Source organism: Drosophila mojavensis, unplaced genomic scaffold (genome assembly GCF_018153725.1).
Source record: "Drosophila mojavensis isolate 15081-1352.22 unplaced genomic scaffold, ASM1815372v1 contig_74, whole genome shotgun sequence".
Lineage (NCBI taxonomy): Eukaryota > Metazoa > Arthropoda > Insecta > Diptera > Drosophilidae > Drosophila > Drosophila mojavensis.
Genome location: NW_025318899.1, coordinates 25,160,419 through 25,182,963, shown reverse-complemented (window position 1 = coordinate 25,182,963; position 22,545 = coordinate 25,160,419). Strand labels below are relative to the sequence as shown.

The 22,545-nt window shown below is 42.0% G+C and overlaps 3 protein-coding genes across 9 annotated transcripts; 2 read left to right on the top strand and 1 right to left on the bottom strand.

Moving 5' to 3' along the window:
* The first annotated feature begins 635 nt into the window (after positions 1-635).
* LOC6583563 (drebrin-like protein) lies at positions 636-3,288 on the top strand. The gene is made up of 6 exons (XM_002009193.4): positions 636-735; positions 869-1,196; positions 1,265-1,716; positions 1,779-1,955; positions 2,035-2,498; positions 2,582-3,288. The coding sequence occupies exons 2-6, from the start codon at positions 942-944 to the stop codon at positions 2,812-2,814; spliced, it is 1,581 nt and encodes a 526-aa protein (XP_002009229.1). The 5' UTR covers positions 636-735; positions 869-941; the 3' UTR covers positions 2,815-3,288.
* A 147-nt stretch (positions 3,289-3,435) lies between these two features.
* LOC6583562 (BAG domain-containing protein Samui) lies at positions 3,436-9,703 on the bottom strand. 5 transcript variants are annotated; one of them, XM_002009192.4, is made up of 4 exons: positions 8,623-9,702; positions 5,439-5,547; positions 4,241-5,336; positions 3,436-4,180 (listed from the first exon to the last, which is right to left on the bottom strand). In XM_002009192.4, the coding sequence occupies exons 1-4, from the start codon at positions 8,902-8,904 to the stop codon at positions 3,856-3,858; spliced, it is 1,812 nt and encodes a 603-aa protein (XP_002009228.1). In that variant the 5' UTR covers positions 8,905-9,702; the 3' UTR covers positions 3,436-3,855. The 5 variants fall into 5 exon arrangements, with proteins under 5 accessions (XP_002009228.1, XP_015018402.1, XP_015018401.1 ...); XM_015162916.3 differs by having other exon boundaries at positions 4,241-5,547; positions 8,623-9,703; XM_015162915.3 differs by having other exon boundaries at positions 4,241-5,544; positions 8,623-9,703.
* A 1,775-nt stretch (positions 9,704-11,478) lies between these two features.
* LOC6583561 (protein phosphatase Slingshot) lies at positions 11,479-22,490 on the top strand. 3 transcript variants are annotated; one of them, XM_015162912.3, is made up of 7 exons: positions 11,479-12,017; positions 18,154-18,221; positions 18,778-18,894; positions 18,964-19,414; positions 19,992-20,546; positions 20,610-20,805; positions 20,865-22,490. In XM_015162912.3, the coding sequence occupies exons 2-7, from the start codon at positions 18,201-18,203 to the stop codon at positions 20,893-20,895; spliced, it is 1,371 nt and encodes a 456-aa protein (XP_015018398.1). In that variant the 5' UTR covers positions 11,479-12,017; positions 18,154-18,200; the 3' UTR covers positions 20,896-22,490. The 3 variants fall into 3 exon arrangements, with proteins under 3 accessions (XP_015018398.1, XP_015018399.1, XP_002009227.2); XM_015162913.3 differs by lacking the exons at positions 11,479-12,017; positions 18,154-18,221 and adding an exon at positions 18,533-18,713; XM_002009191.4 differs by lacking the exons at positions 11,479-12,017; positions 18,154-18,221; positions 19,992-20,546; positions 20,610-20,805; positions 20,865-22,490 and adding an exon at positions 18,548-18,713 and having other exon boundaries at positions 18,964-19,952.
* The last annotated feature ends 55 nt before the right edge of the window (positions 22,491-22,545 follow it).

Below are 22,545 nucleotides of genomic sequence, written 5' to 3'. Positions count from 1 at the left end.
TTTCTCTTGTTCGAGGTAAGCAGATTTCTGTAAAACATTGGGAAGATGGGTTTGCAGAATACTCAGAAAAAGAGAATTTTCGTTCCACATTTACGTTCTAGTATTTAGTAGAAGGACCAACGCTCCAACATACATACATATGTATGTATGTACATATGTATAAAGCAAACCAAACCATATTGTTGGCGCCGCTATGTTTAGTAGTTTGCTTCATATAATGTCCTTGAATGCGTTTCCCAGATTACCGCCAGCGGGTTTGCTTTCCATCCGACTGAAAACGGTTTAACTTGGATTCATCAGGCAAGAATTAGGCAAGAATAAGAAAAGCACAAAAAATATATATAGTGATTCACAGTTTTTCAATTGCAACGGATGTGGTAATTTTTAGTGAATTTACTTTTCAAATAACGATACATTCTAGTATTTTTTGGTTGTTATTCACATTAACCATTTGGAACAATATTTACTATTGAATCACTTATTTCATTCTCCCTATTTTGTTTTTAGCGTTAAATAATCAAACGTGTTGTAAGAACTAAATAATACCACTAGTGAAAATACTAAATAATAATTATCGGAAATTTAACTATCATAAATCGGTATATAATATCGCAATGTACAACAATTGCCATAATCGATAATATATCAACAAAGCTGAGTAAAAGTATTTGTAGTGCCAGTGCACTCTATCTGCAATTAATTAAAACCACCAGCTAGTGTTAAAACTCTATTAAAGTGAGAAAATAAAATTATTGGGGCGTTAGCATTTACTAAGTTATCTGCGACAGAACTTAGGCATCTATAGGAGTGAAGCTAATTTAAAATATTTATATCTACAATTTGATAACATTTTGCGGCTTTGTTCAAGGTCGTTGGCACCACTGCGCCGACGAGTGAACGAAGATTTACGCACTTTCATTTCCGTGAACACGCACAGAAAAATGGCCATAAGCTTTGAGAAACATCGTGCTCAAATCGTAGATGCTTGGAAAGATGTACTCAACGCAAAGAGCAGCACCAATTGGGCCTTATTTGGCTATGAAGGCCAAACGAACGAATTAAAGCTAGTTGGAAAAGGAGATGGCGGCGTGGAGGAGTTAACCGAAGACCTAAATAGCGGTAAAATAATGTACGCATTCTTGCAAATCGAAGATCCGAAGACTGGCCTTAATAAATACCTGTTAATCAACTGGCAGGTGAGTCATCGTGTTCTGTATCAAAATTTATTTGCTATCTTATCTAAATTTGCCGTCTCTTCGCATAGGGTGAGGGTGCTCCAGTCCTACGTAAAGGCACTTGTGCCAACCATATTCATGACGTGGGAAAATTATTATCCGGTGCACATTTGACAATTAATGCGCGTAACGAGGATGACATAGATCTGGAGCGTTTGTTAAAAAAATTGAGTACGGTTAGCTCGGCGTACAGCTTTAAGGAGCCGCGTGGCGTAATGGAGGAGCAAAAAGCGCCAGTGGGTACTAATTACACGCGTGTCATTCCCACTAAAGAGCTTAATGCCAGCGTAATGCAAGACTTCTGGAAAAAAGAGGAAGCTGACGAGAAGAATCGGATTGGGGCTGAAAAGGAAGCCAAGCGATTACACCTTCTTAAACTCGAGCAAGAGCAACGAGCTCGTGAGGAAAAAGAGCACAATGAGCGTGAGAAGTTGGAAATAAGTACGACGAAGTTGCAGCCAGCTCATGTGCCGATTAAAACGTAATTATCTGTGCATAAGCTCGTATTCATTAATGTTAATCCAAAAATCAATTAAATTTCAGCTCACCGCAACCATTGAGCCCAGAGAAAACAATTGCAAATTTTGCAAAAACCTTAACCGATGCCGAGCGTATGCGCCAGGCACGAAACCAAGAGGCACGTGAGTTGATTGGGTCGCGTGTGGGTGCTGCTAAGGCCATGTTCACCAAACACACTAGCGAGGGTCAGCTGCAGTCCAAGTAAGTTATCAAAAGTGAGCTGAGTTTAGCTTCAGTGGCATTGCTTTATTGTGCCAATTTCACCAATTTTAAATTGCAGACTAAATACTCAACCCCCGGCGAAGCCCGCCCGTAATTCTATTGCGCAACGTATAAATGTTTTCAATCACAGCCAGACGCAGGATACACCGATCCCTCTGGCTAAACATTCTGAGTCTGTGGATAAGAAACAAGTGGTCATTGAAGCTTCAGCGGAGGTTGAGGCACCACCTGTTTCAGTCATTGAAGCGAATTCTATTGCATCCATTACGGAGGAAGATGCACAGCAATCTGAGGATTTGCCTCTGGCTCATGAAAGTGAACAATTCTCGACCATCAAACGGTCGCCTCACAGTAAAACAAACTCGGTGCAATCACAGTCACCAGATGAAACAACATCGTCGAATGAGACTGACACGGCTGTTTACAAGGAGGAAGAGGAGGTGCGCACTAAAGTTTCTGTAACCGTGCAGCAGTCTCAGTCGGTTAAGACGTCAGGCTTAAGCACGCTGGAACGCAATGCACGTACGTTTTTTTGACTTGAGTAACATGAGTGTCATACACAATGCAGTTATTTTATTCCTTTTTTAATGTTGATTTACTTACAGTAACCGATTTGGTCAATGAGGATGACTTCATATGTCAGGAGACCTTGGGTGACTTGGGTCTCCGCGCACGTGCTTTGTATGACTATCAAGCAGCTGATGAGTCAGAAATAACATTTGATCCTGGTGATGTTATAACTCACATTGATCAGATCGACGAGGGCTGGTGGCAAGGCTTGGGCCCCGATGGAACCTATGGACTGTTTCCGGCAAACTATGTCGAGATTATCAACTAAAACCAACATTATTAGCAACTATACCCAAAATCGTATCTAATAAGGGAGCTGCAAAGCAGCTTCATCAGTTAATCTTAAAGGCCATTGCTGTAATTTCATACATCTATATCTGAATTAGTTACACGTAAAGCGTGGCTGCCCAATATATACATATATATTGATATTGAACAATAATGCAGAACCATACTATACCTAATGAGATTTAAAATTGCCTATAAACGACTATAACACGGCTTAGAACGTACGTCGCACGCACCATGTTTTACAGGTGCCTTCCATTTTAAGTATACATTTTATATCTGATTGTTAACCTTAAGATTTTGAAACACAGTTGCGTCCTTTTTAAATGTTTCTTTATGCACATGAGTATTTGTATTATCATATATATGTAGCCAATATATGTCTTATATGTACATGTATTATAGGGTGATCGATACCTACATTTACTTTAATAATTAGTAACTCAAAAACTAATGCATTCGAAATTTCCTTGACTATCAGTTTAGCAATGCTGCAAGCACTTCTTTCCAATGAGATCATACTCAGTTCTACTGGACGATTGCTGTTGCTTACATGGACCTGTGCAATTATTTATAAATATCTTGTGATATAAACTACATAATCAGCTTCTATTATATATATTTTTTTAATTGTAATGTTCTCAACAATAATTTGCAATTCTAAGCAGGCACTTTGTCGTGTATATATCATGTATTAACTTAAGCCTAGATCACATACCGGTGTATGTAATTGCGCATGTAAATGAAGTATATAAGTATATATATATATATATATATATATATATATATATATATAAGTATATATATACATATATATATATATACTCCATTTACGAGTTTATACATCTGAAAAGAATTATATATGCTTTCCCAGCACCTGTTCAGATGTTCTTTCATCAAGGAAGTGCCGCTTGCCTCCGATATATTAAAAAATCATTTTTTAGCTCCCCCATTATTTGATTTTGATTTTGGTTAATTTGTATAGCTGCTTCGAAGCGGTGCTGTACAGGTGCCTTGACAATCATTCCGATGACTGTGTTACCGTTGTGATTTCAGCTTTGGGTGCTTCCTTTGAATCGGTTGACGCAGCTTGTGATTCTGTTGTGGATTGGTCAGCGGCTACCTCTGCGCTACTCTGCGGCGGTGGTAGAGGTATAGGATCTTGGATTTTGGTTGCATCCAAGGGCTGCGGGGTAGCAGGCACAGCGTTCTCTGAAGGCTCTTCCTCTTTGGCGAGTGTTGAACCTGCTGCCTCGGCACTGACTGCGTTTTCCTCCACTCCAGATGTTCTTCTGCCGTTTTCCTCAGCTTTGGCGTCTAGCACATTAACTGATGCCTGTATGCATCTGTAAAGTTAACAATTTAGACATAGATTAAAACTGGTAAAGAATAATTTTTTGTCTTACTTGATAGCTTCTTTACGCGCTAGCCGAATGCTATCCTTGCCGTTTGTGTCAATGGTGTCTAGCTTTAGAAGATTGCGTGTGAGCATCTCGTCCAGGTATACGTATTCCTTGTCTTGGCGAGTGCCTCTGAACTGCTCCACCTTGGCCATTAGGTCCAGCACATCGCGCTGTATGTCCTGAATCTTTTTGATCGAGTCTACCGTATGCGGGGTCTGCGGCGGCACACCGGCACCAGCGTCCGTCTGCAATTGCTGGTCGCCTTGCGGCTGCTGAGTATTAAGTGGAGCAGGACGCTGCTGTTGATTAGGCTGCGTTGGTGCATGATGTGCCCTGGACCAGGCCTGCGAGTGTGCTTGACCGGCACCTGAATCACTCTGATTTGGTATCTCCTTATGGGCATTGATAACGGGCTCTGCGCGACCCTCCACGAAAATCGGTATGGTGCGAACGTTGCTGCCGCCGGGTGTTTGAGGAGGCGGCGGTGTCTGCTGCTTCTGTTGAGGATGCGCTTGCTGCTGCGGGGCATAGTAAGTCTTATGAAATTGCGGCTGGCCCGTTCCCAGGTTTGGCTGCGCTGGTGGACTGGTCTGCGTGCTGAATTGTGGTGGATTTGTCTGTTGCTGGTACTGCTGATTTAGCTGCTGTTGCTCTGGTGGCGGCGCTGAGTGCGAACGCGGCCCTTGCTCTTGTTCAGCATTGCTCTTCACGCCCATGTCCATGGTGTTGCGCAGTCCATGCTGGTTTAGATTCACAGTTGGTGCGCAATCGACCTCCGAGCGGCCAGCGGGGTCGTCCGTTTGAATTGCGGCATCGCAAAGCCGCTTCGAGGGCGACTGTGGCCCCTGCGGTTGTCCAGTCGATGCCGCCGATCCCGGCTGCTGGGGCACGCCAAACTCTTGCTGGTAGTACTGCTGCGGCGGCTGTGGACGCTGCTGAGATGGGACAGCTCGACGGCTGGTGAACCCCTCTGGTATGTATTGACGGAACTCCGATGGCAGTCTGTGAAAGAAATCATCGTCCGGCTCTATACTGCTGTTGGCGCCACCGGATGCGCGAGCGCGCCGGCCAAGTGTTGAAAATTGCGGAAATCCAAAGTCTGCAGCATCGTCAAAATAATGAGAAAAGTCATCGTCAGCATGCATTGAGTGTGCCTGGGGATGGGTGGGAATATGGGGATCGTGCAAACTATTCCGCTTACGTGTGCCTCCAAAGCCAGCGAAGGGATCGTTGTTTAGACGGCCCAACCGTGACCGTCCAAACATATTTTCCATGTCCATGTCCATGTCCGGTTCAAATCCAAAGGGCTGCTGTGGAAGTGTAAAAATGCAAAATGACCAATGAGCAATGGAAAACGAAAACAATTAATTGCTTATTGTTGCAGAGAGCCAAAGGTCGTGCTAAGGCGCAAACGCTTCGTTGTTGTATACAGGTTCATCTATACATTTATGGTCACAAATAAGCGGATGATTCATGCCAATCGCAGTCAAAGTGGCTAACATGTCTATGTTTGTGTGTCTGCGTGTCTGTGTGTCTGCGTGTCTGTGTGTCTGTGTATCTGTGTGTGGGCTTATGACAAATAATAAGAAATTGGAGCTGTAGTAAAAACAAGTGACGTCAGCGCATAAATAAACGCTTTGCTGTCTGTCCCCCATTCAGCGTAACAACATCATGTGTACACACACGCACACACGTACACACGTACATGTATAAATGTATGCATGTACACATGTAAGAGCGTATTATAAACGGACATCACTTTTTTGTTTACAAGGTAAACCCTTCTCTTTGGATGTACACGTGTGTGTATGCATTTGTACATATGTATGTATGTATGACATATGTATGTATGTATGGTGATGTATTCGTTTACCTAAGTATGTATGCACACATGTGCATGTGCGTGTGTTCGTTCTGTGCCATTACCTATATTAAGTGAGTGCTTGCTTTATCAGAAAATAGCGTCTCGAAATTCTCTTTGCCACTTTTTTGCTTTTGTTTTCTGCTTTTGTGTTTTCTGCTCGCCTTTCCGTTAACACGACGTGAAATGTTTCTCGTTCAACTGTTTTATTCTGAATGAGCCAGTGGGCAGCTGCCAACAGGCTTTTATTGAATTCATCGGACGCCCACAACGGTTGCAGTCGTTGCTCGACGTTTCTCGCAACGTCGCTCTCACGACCTAACCTCACAGCTAAGAAAAGGCAGTATATGTATGTCATGAGCATATCGATGTAATCTTCGAGTGATTCGATAGTTTTCAAATGCTGGAAGGCTATATAAACCATTTATGTATGCATTCATATAGATGTGTGCATATTCTATTCACCTTTACATACATATTTTGGCCTTTGTTCTACATATATACAGTTGATATATTTTGTTAAGCTCGTTTTTTATATATTTTCAACAACTCTAATAGTTACATTTATTTTATTATATATATTGATGTAATATAGTTTCGTTTTCTTATTTTAGTTTCGTTTTCTTATATCCTGAACTCAAATAGGCGTACAGAAGAATGTGCAGACCACATAAATTACATAAAGTCTTGATCAAATCGACAAGCTGAGTCAGTATAAGCCATGTTCACATGTTAGGTACTTTAGAATTTAAAAAAACACATAATTCTTTTTAGCATTGAATACTTAATCACTGAATTTATTAATTAATTTTGTAAAAAAAAAAAAAAAAAAAAGCGATAATTTTACGTGATTTTTTAAAGCATTACTTCAATATCATACAAGGCTTTCCCACAAGCCCGAAGAAGCGTATTTCAAATACTAGAGACTTGACCTTTAGCATATACATACATACATATGTACATACACATCATTGTCCCTAAGCTATTGTAGATTTCCGTAAGGGGTTTTTCGTGGTCGACCAAGATAACTTAGTACGTATTTATACAATTACAATTACACATCTAAATTTTAATTTGAAGTAAAAAGATTTATTAAAGAGTATTGAATTTAACTATCCTAGCTATATATGCATAAGTCATTTCAAACTTTGAAAGTTTCTGAAATACAAGTGTTAAAATTTCATTTGATTTCATCAGTGTAGCCAAATGGAATTAGGAGATTAAATTTCCTTAAAGCCACTTCTTTTAAAATATTCAGTGTATATTCAGTATCTTTATTTACTTGGTCACTATATCCAGTACTAACTATACAGCTAAGCTATAAGAAATTTATTTACATTTCTCAAATATCTGTTTATTTTGTTGAGTTTAAGTTGAGTTCCTATTTATTGCTCGCAACTGTAGACATACTATATACATATATAATTGCATAGCAGCAGTTGTTAATTTTTTTTTTTTTCAAATGTAAGATATTTGGATTTCGGAATTCATAGTAAACAAACAAAGTCCCTCTCCCATCAGATACGCTGAATGATCGTCTCGGCCCCTTTGACTTGGCCAATTACTTGAGCGAAAATGATTTTATTTTGTGAGCTGTCGTCGCCTACGCGGCGTATTATGTATACATCCGAATATACATATATATACATACATGGACATATAGACACACATATATCTACCCACCCACATGCACACATTCATCAATATGTATATGTATGTATGTGTGAGGTGTGTTGTCTGTAAATATGTAAGCAAGTTAATGCACAAACACAGCTACAGCGGCGATAGAGTAAGAAATAAAATCAAATTCAGCGTTTCCCAACAGCGAAATCTCTCTCGCGCTCTCCCTCTCTCTCTCTCTCTCTCCCTCTCTCTCGCTTTCTGTTAGTGATTCTCTCCAAGTGGGGACATTTGCGTTTGTCTATCATAGTGTACTTTCTAGAAATATATTAAACGAGCACAAATCGAATTGAAATCGAAATTGTCGTTTCTTTTTGTTCATATAAAACAATTCGTTTGACACTTTTGTGTGCGTGATAATCAGATTAGATAGCCAGCAGCAAGATCAGTCCACGTGAAAACACTGCAGTTCAACTGGAGCTGCTGTTGCAAGCTTACACTATATATTGCTCATACGCAGCGTTAACGGTCATCAGTTCAAGCACCTATGTACTTGCATGCAGGCCTGTGATAAACACATACATGGATATGTACATGATCGCATGTAACGCTTCTCTGTGCATATATTCTCCAAGTGCGAAACGGGGTTTATTTTGAGTATTTTTTGTGCATTCGGCGAGAACTAGCTAATTAAATTTCCATCACCAAATACAATAGCAACAGCAACAAAAATAACAATAACAATAACAACAGCAACAATACAAAGGCGACCTTGTCGGGCGCCAAATTACGAGTCTACATACAGAGATGTACATATATGCAAGCGGGCAGAGAGACGACCTTGGCGCTGTAGCTGTCGCTGTTGCTGGCGCTGGCGCCATTGACTTTTTAGCCAGTCACTTACCTGAAAATGTTGCTGCGGCTGATTTGGAGGAACCTGCTGCTGTCGCGGTGATCCGTACGCTGGCTGGCTGTTGTAGAACTGCGGCGGCGCACGCTGCTGGGCATAGTGCTGCTGGGGCGAGGCGCTGTGCTCCCCTCCAATCCCAACGTACTCACGGCTGATGGGTATGTTGACGCCGGCCCCTGCGGGCGCCCCGTTGCCGCTGCCGTTGCTGCCGCCGCTGTTACCACCGGCTGCGTTGCCTGCGCTAGCTTGATTTGCTGCTATCACAGAGGGCTTCATTTTGGCTGCCACAAGCGTCTCTTTTCGTCACTTTCTGTTTCCGTCTCGAAGCGCTGTGACTAATTTCGAAATAAATTGAATTGAGTATTTTTGCTACTGCTGCTTCTGCTTCTGGCTCTGCCTCTGGCTCTGCTGCTACTGCTGCTGCCACTGCCGTTGCCGCTGTTTGTACGTTCGGCAGGCAGGTTCACCTTGAGAGCGACAATGTGTTTGCCCGTTAATTCTCGTACGTTCTGCAGCCGGCTGACGTCTTGTTGCGGCTGGTTCGATTTTCAAATTAGCCACAATTTCTTGTATGGCTTTTCGACAGCTCCGCTTGTTGGTGGGATTATCTCAGCGACTTTTCCACAACAATGAAACAGATTGCTAATTGCAACTTATTCTCCTCGCAATCGTATCCGTAACGGCTGACGTGATGTCACTCTTTGGCTACACTTTCTAACAGCCACGGCAGCTGTTTAGCGTTCAGCGTTCAACGTTAAGCACACGCACACAAATGCAATTTCGACACTTTTTGCTCTTACGTACTTCCGTTGGCCACTTCAAGTTCTCTCTTCGTAGTCACGCGCTCTCTCTCTCTCCCTCTCTCACTGTGGCTATATTTCATGTACGCTTAGAATGATGCTTTATATTTATATATTCAATTTAAATATACAACACCAATAGATAAAAATATTTTTGCACATTGCTGCTGAACGCACACACACGCACAAACCACGTAAGGCCACTTTTCCGTTAGTCTACAAATTCACGTTACGACCACTGCTCGCCGCAAATGTTGCTCGTTGACTGAACGCAACTTTTTCGGTCGTTCGCTCGATGGCTCGCTCGCTTTACGACTGCCTTGATGCTACCTTTGGCCACCACAAAGTCTCCCCCACTCGCTCTCTTTCATACATTAAGAATGCTCTCTCAAATTGACTCAATGGATAAGTTAAGCCAGCACGCGACTTGTTAACTTTGCTTGTGACGCTTTATCGGATAACAGTTAAGTCCTAAAATGGTGAATAGACTGTGCCTACAAATTGTAGTCGACAGTGTTTTTCTTTATATTTTACATTCTCTCCGTCTTTCTCTCTCTATCGCTTTCTCATTTTTTGTCTAACGAAATCAACGTTCATTTGCTCTCTGCGCCGATCGTGAGCCATTTGAGCGCCCAAGATTCACACACATCAGATTTATTAATAGCCAGTGCCAGCAATACCTACTACAACAATAATAATCAGCTGAGTATCTAAATGCTGCTAGAGAGAGCAAATTCCGTTGGCTGAAACTGAGCAGCAATGACAGTCGCATGGCTTCCGAACCAGCTCAGAGCATACGAAATAGCATTTACTTATGTATGTATGCATATACATATGTATGTATATCCGCATAAACAAAGGCAATGTACAATGCACATTTCAAGCTATAGTTAAAACGTTTTCACATGTATTGTGTTTGTATGTAGCTGCCAAATGCAATTGCCTAGTGACTTAAATTGCTGCACACATACACGAAAGACATTAATCGACCAATCGATCAGCCCGCTTATCGATATTAAGTAATCTACGCATGTATGGCACTTGCCATAGTTACTATTGAACTGTATTTTGACCAGCTGTTTACAGTTTGTTCTGGGCTACAGTGATGCGTCAGAAGTTGTCGCATTCCATGCAGAGGCATATTTCATGAGTTTGTATAAGATCTATATGTGTGTAAAAGTGTATACTATTCGAATATACCACCACCCATACATACATACATACATATGTATATATCGCTTGGTCACTAGCGCGCCCACATAAAATCGTGCCTCGGCATGCCGCGCTGCCGCTATTTGCGTTCGATGTATTTTCCAAATAAATTCAGGCGTGGGCAACAGCTACAACACTGAGATCCACACCAGTGGCAGCTGAGCACATAAAGTGAAATAATTCATATTTAAATATTGCACACTTCTACTTACATACAGAACCATGTAGGTATACATGTACATACATACACACATGTAGGAAATTTAAATCCAATCAGATGTGCCTACAATTATACAGATGTGCATACATACATATATTTAATTGGAATTGCAATCTCATATATACATACATACATATGTACGTAATGTGTACAATGTATGTATGCGGGTATAGTCTCGCGCTCCTTTTTTAGCTAACTGAATGCTTTAAAACAATAACAAAACACCTTAAATCAGGTAGCTTCGATGAGTCGTCAACTATAACTAGGCATCATGATTGCACATTAGCGGCACCTTCGATTGACCGAACGATTTCTTTCACTCAGCCGCTCTCTTTCACTCTGTGTCTCTCTCCTAGATTTTCATTGGTTTGTCCCTCTCTCATTCTCCCGCTACAATTTTTTCGTTCTAGTCCTTGGTTAGTGATTATATAACCTTGTAAGAGAGCAATTATGAGTTGAGTGAGAGCTGTGTCGAGTGCTTTCAGTTCGCGCGCTTCTGATTCGGCTATGCACTGCGCATGCTCAGACTCTAGTGCTTCATTCATGTCTCTCGGCTCCGGCGTTCCACTCATTTTGCGTAGAGTCCAGCTCTTGGTTGGGTTAAGACTTTGTCTCAGTCTGCTAGCAGCGTTTGAGGTGCTTTAACGCTTCGGCTAATTGGGGCTCGTTACTTCTTTAAGGTTCATTCTCGCGCCGTTGTTGCGGTTGGACTTTGTTATTTTATTGTAGCTCTTTTGTTGGCTCGCTGGTATTTTCGCTGCCACTCGCTCCTTCCGATACACACTATTTTTCCATCTGCGAAATCAAAACACATCAAGCGAAGCATATAACTTTAAAAAACAGTTATCAAAGTTGCCTGTTTAGTTCTACTCGAGCCAGCGCTGCACAATTCAGCAGCAAAACTACTCAACAACAACAAAATTTTATTCAAAATCAAAGCTCTGCGCGGTGTCCACGGCTGCAGACAACTTCGGAGTCGTCATAGTCCCTGCCGTTAGCGTCCTCTGGCGTTTTCTTGCCCCGTGTGCCGAGTGTGATATAACAGCAGTGAAGGAGTGTCCATCCTAGCCTCTTCTCGCCTCTACATGTGTCCCCATGTGTGCCCATGAAGCATTGAAGTGACGGCGACTCAACGTGGATCCCTGGAACAAAGTGAGGTAAGTGTTGTACCCTACTCATGGCAATCTATAATATCTATAATTTTGTTGCCGCTCTTCGGGCGCTTAGCCTTCTCCCCACCCGCTTCCCGCTTCCCTGTTCCACGTTCCCGCTCTCGCCCAGCGTTTGGGAAATTAATGCAAATGTAAATGGTTGGAAAAATTACTTTGCAGGATGGCGTAATTTGCACTTATTCGTTGCTTTTTAGCTGATTTTTTACGAGTACTACGAAAAATGTCTGCACGCAACTTGGAAATTAGCCTAGCGCTCAGACTATCCTTTTCGGCATCGCAAAGAGCTGCGCCACAAGTCGTATGAGTAATATTTAGGGCCGTGTCACTGCCTGTGTCTGTGTGTTGCCCGTAGTTTGCAGCGGCTCTAAATTGGTGTGAAAATGTGCCAGTTCTTTTACTTTTTCGGCAACTGAAACACTTTCAGGACACTTGGCCAGTTGGCCGCTTGGCCACCCCATAGGACGCTAAGGCGTTCTCCTTGTCCTTTCACAGCTGAGTGCGGCATTCATATTAGATGACGATGATTTTCGATGGGAATTTGCGCTTGCTGATGAGGCACAATGTAGATGGAATGCTCAGATGACGTTTAATTCGCTCATGCATAGCTGTACTTGCCCATGCACACAAGACATCCCTAATGAGCGTGAATAGGATTTTCTGTTTTGAATAGATTTCGAATCTGAATTACAGTTACTCACTACTAACTACTTACTACTAAAGATTCGCATGACTTCAGGGAATTGCCAAATAATAGATTATGTTTAATATTTTCCATGTTGTCAATCGATTTTTTTGAGCTTATATTAATTTATATATAATCAATTTTCTCTTGGATCTAATTTATCACCTAACGCAATCGAGCACTGAAAATCCTTCAACTATAATCGAATATAGGTATTTGTCGACCGATGTGCTCTTATGTCTTAAACTCGTATATGTAATTCTCAGTATTTTCTAAATAGCGTCTTAGTTGACCTCATATGTTTCAGGCATGCATGCGCTTCAGTTTCGGTAGGTAATTCAGAGTGAGTCTCTTTCCCGGAATGCACGTAAACGTAATTAAGCCAAAAAACAAATTGAGTTTCGTATAATTTCCCCCGTGCAACATTTGCAGTTTGAATGTGTCGAAGTAAATTTGCTATGCAGGTCTCGATTTACAAAACATTTTCTGGACACATGTGGGATCTTGTTGTAAATTAATTATTTAAATTAACTGAAATTTTCCAAACCTCCACAATTTGTGAGTTGGGCAAAGGCCCTCCTTCCGTTTATATGCGGTATATGCATTAGCTGGCGACCTCGAGCACTTGTTTGTGTATTCGCGTGGGCCGTAGCCCCCGTGGTACAAGCCAACGCAACAAGCGCAATTAGCCGGGATAAATGGCAGTTAGTTAACTGCCGGAATTCGCCCCCTAGCTGTGCATAGCCCAAGGTAAACTGAAGGATGGACATGTGCTAGCGCTCGCAGACCGCATTCCAGGCTCTTCCTCAGCTGCTTATCAGCATTCAAGGCTTTGTTTGGTTAGGAACTCAAAATGGCAAACAACTTTGACCGGCAGCCATTGGCATTGTAATAAATCCTGTGCTATGGAATAGGATCCCTCAAAAGAGCATGATATCAGCAGTTTCCCAGTTTCCACAGCTTCCCCCTATCGTCCGATTGTTAGCGTCTGATGGCTGTTTACTTGTATGCTAATAAACTATTTTATGACAGCACATGGCATCGTCCTGCCTTTGCTATACCTACACTTTCCAGTGGGGCATGATGATTTTAATGAATGCGTCGCACCTAATTTCATAAGAGTCTGCGTCTGCTCTAGAAATATGTTATGACCTGTCGAGCTGATTAGGCAACGCTGAAAGACTTTAAATTATATTATAAATTTATTAATTATCCTATATTGTCTTATTTTTCCCTGTCGATATATAGTTATCAAAGTTGAGCATTCCTCAGGAATTTGCAATGTTAAAGCTACTGCTTAATCCAAGCGATGATTACTATTTATTTATGTATACCAAATTTGTTTATATATAAATATGTATTTTTTGTACTAATTCCTCTCCTAACTGTAATAGTAAGACAACTGTCTATGAGTGAGAGATTGGAGTAGAGTTAGCTTTCAAATTGGCTTCTAAAATCGCAAATGCTACTTTTTTATTCGGTCCGTATCCCTGTGAGCCTAGAGTCTACATTTTGCAGGACTATAAGAGAAACGGCAATACAATTTCTTGGTGCAGAGGCTCATTTAGTCGGTCACTCCCGACTATTGTCAGCAGTCTCTGTTGTTTATCCCCCTTCAGGCTGTTGACTCCTCTTGACATTTGCTGAACCTCAGACATGGCGGCGCTAGTTGCCTGCCTTCCCTGCACCAGGCTTTGCTTTGTCTTTGCTTCGCTGGTTAATTCTTCATTGAGTTTCACTCAAATTTCCAGCTAGCAGCAAAAATCCCATTCGATCACATTCATTTTATTTTCGTTTGTGTGCGCGTGTTTCTTTTTATGGCTCATAGGTCCAAGAGGCGGACGTTTAATACAACAGTTCGCACAGTTCGTTGAGCCTCGGGCAAGCCGTTTTGTATTTACGGCACAGAGGCGAAATCCCGTAGGTGCCCAGTCGCTTGTTCTTTTTTAGGCAGTCCAATAAATTCTCAGAGCTTTACCCTGTGTATGTGTGTGTGTGTGTACAGCAGTTGCATGTATTTATTTTATTGCTAATGTTAAGTGTCTAAGCGGCATAATTGACTGCCCGTTAGGGCCTGACAGCCGGGGACACTTGAATCCATGCCAATGTCAGCGCCCAGACCCGTAACCTCGCGACACGCCACGCGACATGCCTGGCTCTTGTTTTCCACAATTATTGAGCGGGCACAAGGTCACAGTGCCTGCTAATTTATGCAGACTGGCCATTAGAAAGCTTATAGAAATAAAGAATAGTGACTATCAGATAAATATATTAAAAGCAAGGCTAGTTTCGTGTGGCCTGGAAAAAATTCATGTCGTGCAAAACCCTTTGCCAATCAGTAAATTGAAAAAGTTGGCACCAAAGATAAGAAAAATGGGAAACACTGCAGATCTAGGGACTTAACAGAACTTTGAGATACCCTGAGAACTACCCTAGATACTCATAACAAATCTGAACACAAAATGGTGACAAAAGCAAGTTTACATATTAATACATAGAATAAATAAACGACAAGAATGTATGTATATAGAATGTATATCACGCTACCCTATTTTGTTGCTTTACCATCCCATTGCTAGTTTTTCCTCATTTGCCACGCCCCCACGGAGGCACATTTATGTAAATTTTGATATACCGATATCCATAGAAATGTCTATAGTATTGGTCCTATACAACTCTGAATATAGTTCAATTCGGTCTTCTTTTTCGTGAGGGAATCATACTTCCCTAGCATTCTCCACGTTTACAGGGCATACAAAGGGGGCCAAATTGACTTCCCCTGTATAAATGAAGTGTACGTTGCCAAAAGTTCTTGCTTAATTGAAGCTGAACGTAAATTTGAATAGTATTTCCGTTGCACCTAAAGGTAGACCTCACTTTTTATTATTGCCTCCATTTTTCGGTAGCCAAATGAATTCACTAGTTGCAATTATTGATTTTCTCCGTAAACGAGAGAGATTAAGTGAAAATAAAGCAAACTGTGATTGTCTGAGTAACGTATATATGAAAAAAGAAGACTGAGCTATAGTTAAATGTGGTGGCTACAGGATATAACTCCTAAATTAGTATTCGGATCTAATTCGATAAAAGATTAATCATACTACATAACAGAGAATCTAGTAGCTGGGTACTACACCACACCACATTCGAGTTACTAAATATTAAATACTAAATTTTAAGTACTACATACTAGATACTAGAGAATGACTAAACATACTAGATACAAGACATTAGGTACTAATCACTGGATGCTAAGTGTTCGATATTATTTACTAGTTTACCAATTACTAATTACTATAAATGTATGCTTAGTGATACTAGAAATTAAATTCTGAATTTTAGATATGAAATACTAAATATACGTGTATATTAGATAAAAATACCTATAGAGTACACTACATACTAAATACCTCTGCGATTGAGTTAGTATTACATTTTGTCAATCATGTGTTCCTCCAAGTGCTCGACAAATACAGTCAAGCGAACTTCTGCACAGTTTCATTGAAAGCTCTTTGAGCAAATGCGATGTGAAATTTGACGAAATGTGAAGGTCCTAAAATTGTTTGGTCAATGGATGAGCGGAGGCATAAGCTGACAGACACACATAGAGCAACGCCCACCTGCACAAACGTATACCAATTGAATTGAATGACGTTGGTATGGCTACAGCCACCCACAGAGCATTGGGTGTCGACTATTTTTAGCTGATGCCTATCTTCATCTGATGGGTGCACTCCACTAGTCCATGTCGGCGATGGCCCAAAGAAGGTAACCAGCCATTTGTGTGATCAATTGCCTGCGGTGGCAATATCACAAGAGTTGGCTGCGACCATTCGCATACCCTGCACTTATGGTAAATGGGCTATAAGGTTTTCTGTATACTGATTTAGGTTAGTCGATTCCTCAGTTCATCGACGACAATGGAGAGCATAGTTCACAGCTCATAAGGACAGCTTAGACTACCCTTTCTTTCAAACCATCGACCCAATAAACGGGGGGTTTCATGGAAGTTTTACAGAAGGAGGTGTGGCAGAGCCTTTTGTCAGGATGTGTCTAGAGTTAGATCTGGAATTATTTTACAGACCCTCTATATAATATGCAGATATAAGAGATCTATAACTACTCCTTATTTAAACTATGCTTAGTTATGAAATTATGATCAAAATGAATTCATAAAATCAACATTACTTATAATCGAGTAAGATTTAAATAATAATTCTATCGACTTTTTCAGTCCGAGTCATTTCTGGGGAGTATTGGTTGGTCGATCATTTGAATTTGCTAGTAAACTACAGAATTTCTTCGTCGGGCACTCCCGACTGCAGTTGTTAAACTTAATTGTGGCTTTTGTGGTGCGGCCTTCAGCAGGGCAGTGTAAGAGGCAGGGAGCGGGTAGGTAAAGGAAACGGGGCTTGTTGGCTGTTGTTAAATGGCAGCTGTTACGACAAGAAACGTGCCACACGTGCTCTATCTTGGGCCATCTTTTTGTCAGTCAGTCAGTTAGTCAGTCAGTCAGTCAGTCAGTCAGTCAGTCAGTCGGTCCGTAAGATGACAGGATGCCAGGTAGGAAATATAACAAAGCTTCACTTACACTCATTGCGCTCGCAAGTAATTTATGTAAATATGGTTAATTCTAAAAGCGCCTACAAGGTGGGCTGGGCATATTGTGTGCATACATGCAGGGATGGCTGCTTGGAGGGCTGGACGGGCTAAGCAGCGTCAGCTGTTTGCTACATAAGTCACGGCTTGCCAGGCCAAGCAGCGTCGCGACTTTGTGGATTGGATTATGAGCTAGTCTCTGTTTTCAGTCACGGTCAAACACCCAGACACCTGTTGTAGCTCGGCCATAATCCTTGTCTGCTTTGGAGGGCCACGAACATCGCGAACATCACGGAACATTCAGTTGCTTATGCGACCTTTGGCATTCAGACTCAATTGTAGCACGCTGAACAGGCCCAGCTGCAATCCTCCGCCGATTCGGTTTGACTGCCTGTCTGACAGTCGGTCTGTCCCACTAATGAGTTGCCTACGTCAAGGATTGTTTACTTCCGCGCCGGATGCATTGTCTCTATTGTCTAGGCCACGATTGTCTGCTTGTTGGTGGAGGTAACTTTTGTGTTCTTCTCCTTGTGCTAGGCCAGCCTCGCCTTGGCTTTCGACTTGTGGAGCAGGAGGCAGGCAAACCGATGACAGTCGCAACAGCTGCCACTTATACTTCATACCTTCACCATGGGCAGCCACAAACAATATGCAAGCATATGAACAACCGGCTGATTGCTGTGTGTGTGTGTGTGGGTTTATGTGTGTGGTTGCCATCGCACTTCCTGCACTTTCACTTTCACTTTCATTTGCATATTGCATATTCGGTATTCCATATTGCATATTCTCCGTGAACTTGTCAAATAACGAATTTTCTCTTTATTTTTATTCTACTTTAAGGCCTTGACCATTGAAGGAGGGTGCTCGCGACATTTAAATGAAGAATCATGGGGAATGGTATGAACAAGGTAAGAGCTCATTATATATAGTATATATTGTCAAGAGTGAGTTGGGCAAGTGACAGCAATATGTATTCTTGAAGAATCAATATCAATTGATAAAAGCGTTCATTCAACTTTTCGATAACTTCTCATTGGTAAAGGGAAATTTAAGAAGTCTTAAATATTTAAAATGCCCAAGGTATTATTATAATAGGTTGGTTATTTTAAGGCCATGGATTAGAGCAGACATTGGTTCTATTTGTATGAGAAGTCAATTCCAGTTTGTATTAAACAGAGAACTCTGTTTGCTCTAAATATATACTTTTCCTGCGTGCCTAGGGAGTCGACCCTGAGAGATAGCCGTCAAGGCCAGTTGCCTGTAGCAACAGCAAATAACAAACAACAAACAGACTCGTATTTTCAAATAAACAAATCTCACTGTATGTATCAAATATTAATGCTGTAGACAGTGCTATATTTTGAATCAGAATTATCAAGATGGATTGGCATATGGGAAATGTAACCAAATGTTTTCATTAACTAATTGCGGACTATTAAAAGAGCTTTTCCTTTATTTGGCCAGGTTTTGCCGGGACTATATGTGGGCAACTACCGCGACTCCAAAGACTATCAGCAGCTGGAGAAGTTCAAAATTACTCACATAATAGCCATACATGACAGTCCTAGGCGCCTCTTGCCGGTATGTCCATCCACTTCCATTTCCACTCCCTTAGAAGGTGTCTGGAACTAATGCCCTATCTCCATTTAGGACAAGCACTATCTGTGTGTGATGGCTTCTGATACTCCAGATCAAAATTTGTCGCAGTACTTTTCCGTGTGCAACGACTTCATTCACGCAGCCCGGCTAAGGGAGGGCAACGTGCTGATCCACTGTCTGGCTGGGATGTCGCGCTCCGTAACTGTTGCGGTCGCCTACATTATGACCGCCACGCACTTGAACTGGAAGGAGGCTTTGAAGGTGGTGCGCGCTGGTCGCGCAGTCGCTAATCCCAACACGGGCTTTCAAAATCAGCTGCAGGAGTTCGAGCAGTTCAAACTAACGGAGGAGCGTCGGCGTCTGAGGGAGCGCTTCCCGTCGTCGGCGCTGGAGCAACTAGATCGGGTGAAGTGCAGCGTGGCCCTGGACAGCTACCAAGAGCTGCTGCAGAACAGAGACATATGCGAGGGCAACTGCTCTCGCGGTGAAAAGTGTCCCACAGGTGCGGACAATCCCATTTACACAATTGGGGGTCTTGCTTTTGGTGGTCAGGAGGGCTCTCGCGCCTCACTTGGGCAGAACGTGGCCTACACTCTAAGGTTCATCGTTGACAAATGGAAGAAGAGAACCTTTAATCAGACGCGCAGTTCTGATACCTCCGTGTATGAGTTCGAGAGCGAGCTCGAGACTGAGTCCGAGAAAAACTTGGACGACTCGAACGACGAATCCAGCTCCAACTCTGGCGAGGAGCTTATGCCCAATGTCATCTACTACAATGCAGATGTAAATGCTGGACGCTTTGTCAACAACCTGGACGAGGAGACTGAGGAAGATGAGCGTCACGGTTCCTATACTGCGCACATGAAAAGGCTGGCTAAGAAGTTTGAGGCTGACCAAAAAGCTGCCGCACCCGTAAAACCAAAAGCCCGTGCCACTGGGGGCAAGCGGTTGCCTAAGAAATCAAAGACCAAGCGCTAAGCTTTCGATATTAGAAGTCTAGACTAGCTAAATAAATATTCGACCAACCTTTTGTAACTCAAGTTATGCACTTTGTATTTTGTATTTGTTGTTTTTATTAGGCGTTTGTAACATGGACCCCACCAAAGGACTTTTCCGCCGTCGTCCGTCGAGTGCCTCCAGCACGCAATCGAGGGTGCGCGCCCAGTCCTCTAATGCGAACTCCAACAGCAACTCATCGTCAAGCTCCTTGGGCGTCAGCAGCACTGCTGGCCTTGTCGTCGTAGCCCAGTCGTGTCCCACGTCGCCAAAGCGCTCGCCTCTGCAGCGTCGCTCCGTTGGCAACGAGCGCATCCCCGAGGACGAGATCGCCCAGCAACCAGTTACCTCCAGCGAAGCTGCCGAGTACGCAGCAGCCATTGAGGATGCTCGCCGCGAGCAGCGTCAGCAGCAGCTTCAACTCCAGCGGTCTCCGTCACGCCAGAGCTACAAGTCAGGCGGGCGAGTCAACTCCATAAGTGGAGCAGGGCGCGTGAGCAGCGCGGGCAGTCAAAGGAAGAAGCCGGAAGCTGAGGACAGCCATGGCAGTGCCGCGCAGCTGCAGCGCAGCGCCAGCACGGTCAGCGGCTTTGGCGTGCGTCCCCGCAGCAGTCCGGCGGGTCTGCATGCCTACACGGGTAAGCAGTTCGTTCAAAAGCCCGATGAGTTGTTAATATATAGTTATTATACATCATTTGTAGGCTCGGTGCCGTCATCTGTGCACGGATCGCGGGTCGATCTTCGCGAGATTGACAAGGGCTCGGCTATCTACTTGGGCTGTTCTGCGCCGCGTGCTTCAACCTTATCGATAACATCGTCCCGTGGCTCATCGGGCGGTTCGGCACCGCCCTCCCCATGCCATACCCCTCCCTCCAGCCCACGGCATGGTGTCAGAAGGTAAGATAAACAGAAATCATGTCGATAACCAAGTAATCTCCCTCTCCTCTGCCCCACAGATCGACTAGCTTGGCGAAAAAGTCCAGGTGAAGCCGTCTACTCTCATCAAGCTCCGCTCTCGAATATTTGTATACAGCAGAACCTGCCCACACGTTTGTAATCTATTTGCGCGCTAACTTCAGCGAAACCTATTGAGGATCACTTCCTACGATTATCACTTAGACTCAGGTCTACAAGGGATGAACGCCGATCTCTTGCCGTTATTTTTACACATCTACATCTGTAGGTACCCCTATACCATTTTGTAGGCTTAATAATGCGACTAATTCGGAAGCAGCCTTAATTTGTGCACAATTAAAGTATTAGATATTTACTATGCTCCTTATGAACCTCACCAGATGTTAAGCAATCCAAGATGTTAGTCTTACGTTTTATGCTGAGTGAGTTGAAGGGAGCCGAGGCTCATATTACATTGGCCTTTCATTCATGGCGCTGTATTCTAATTAATCAGAATGAAGGTAAAATCTAACATGCTCTCCCTATCTAATTTTGGTGAGGTACTTTATAGGGTTCATCTATCGTCCATGAAATATTAGCAAGCTATTGGAAACTTGAAAATCGCTTAAGCTTAGAGTTGTTGAGATTTATTTAGCAGCATTCGTCAATTGAGTGCAAATCGAAATAATCAAAACTTGGAGAAGGAGGAAACCTTACATATTTGTAAAATTGTTGACACTATTTTTTAAGAGACGCATTTAACAAATATATTTAAAAATATATATTTGCGAATTAACGTTATATGTATAATTATATTTATAAAGAAACTTGAAAACAGTGCTCCAATCGAAGAGGTGGGCACTGGTCCATTTGTTAGTTTTGTACCGAGTCGAAATGCTCCTGGCAGTCGAACAATAATCGAGACATACATTATTATATAAACATATTTATATATATTGCATATACATATACATATACAGATTTGAAAAACTTTAAATGCATATTTTGAGTAGATTTGTTGTTGCAAGCATTTTGATAGGACAACCAAAAAAGCCCGATTATATATATATACAAATACGACTCATGTCTAGTATGAATCGCAGATATTGTTATTTAGTAACTTGTTGAATTGTGTTTTATTAAAACCACCAAAAACAGAGCACACGCATACAATACATTTGTGACATTGAACACAACAAATTACAAAATTAAATGTTACGCGTTGAAGTGCGCTTTAAAGCTTGTGGCTTATCAAATTAATGAAAGGAAAAAAACTTAAGGTACACAAATACATAGAATTACATATATATATATTAATATAAACCTAGCTAAACTAAGTTCAAACAAAAGCAATCAAATTGAAATTGAAATTCCCTAATAGAGTTTATGTATCGTATTTATATATATGTATGTACATATATAAAATACATACTTATTTACAAGCAATTCGAAACTTTTGCAAGCTGGCTTTCGCAAGACTTTAGAGTTAAAAGAGAGGGGAGAATTATATGTTAAGGACGTTCCGAGAAAAATGCACAAATTGGTTTTAAACTCAAATGAAAAACACGTTAAGTTTGAATAAATTACATATACTACTATAAAACTACACGCAATATAAATATAACAATAGTAAGTGTGTCTTCAAGACAACAAGAAATTTCAAATAAAAACACAATTGATGAAAAACATGCCAAATCTTCACCTATATAAGCGTATATTTTACTACTAATTATTCTTTTCAAT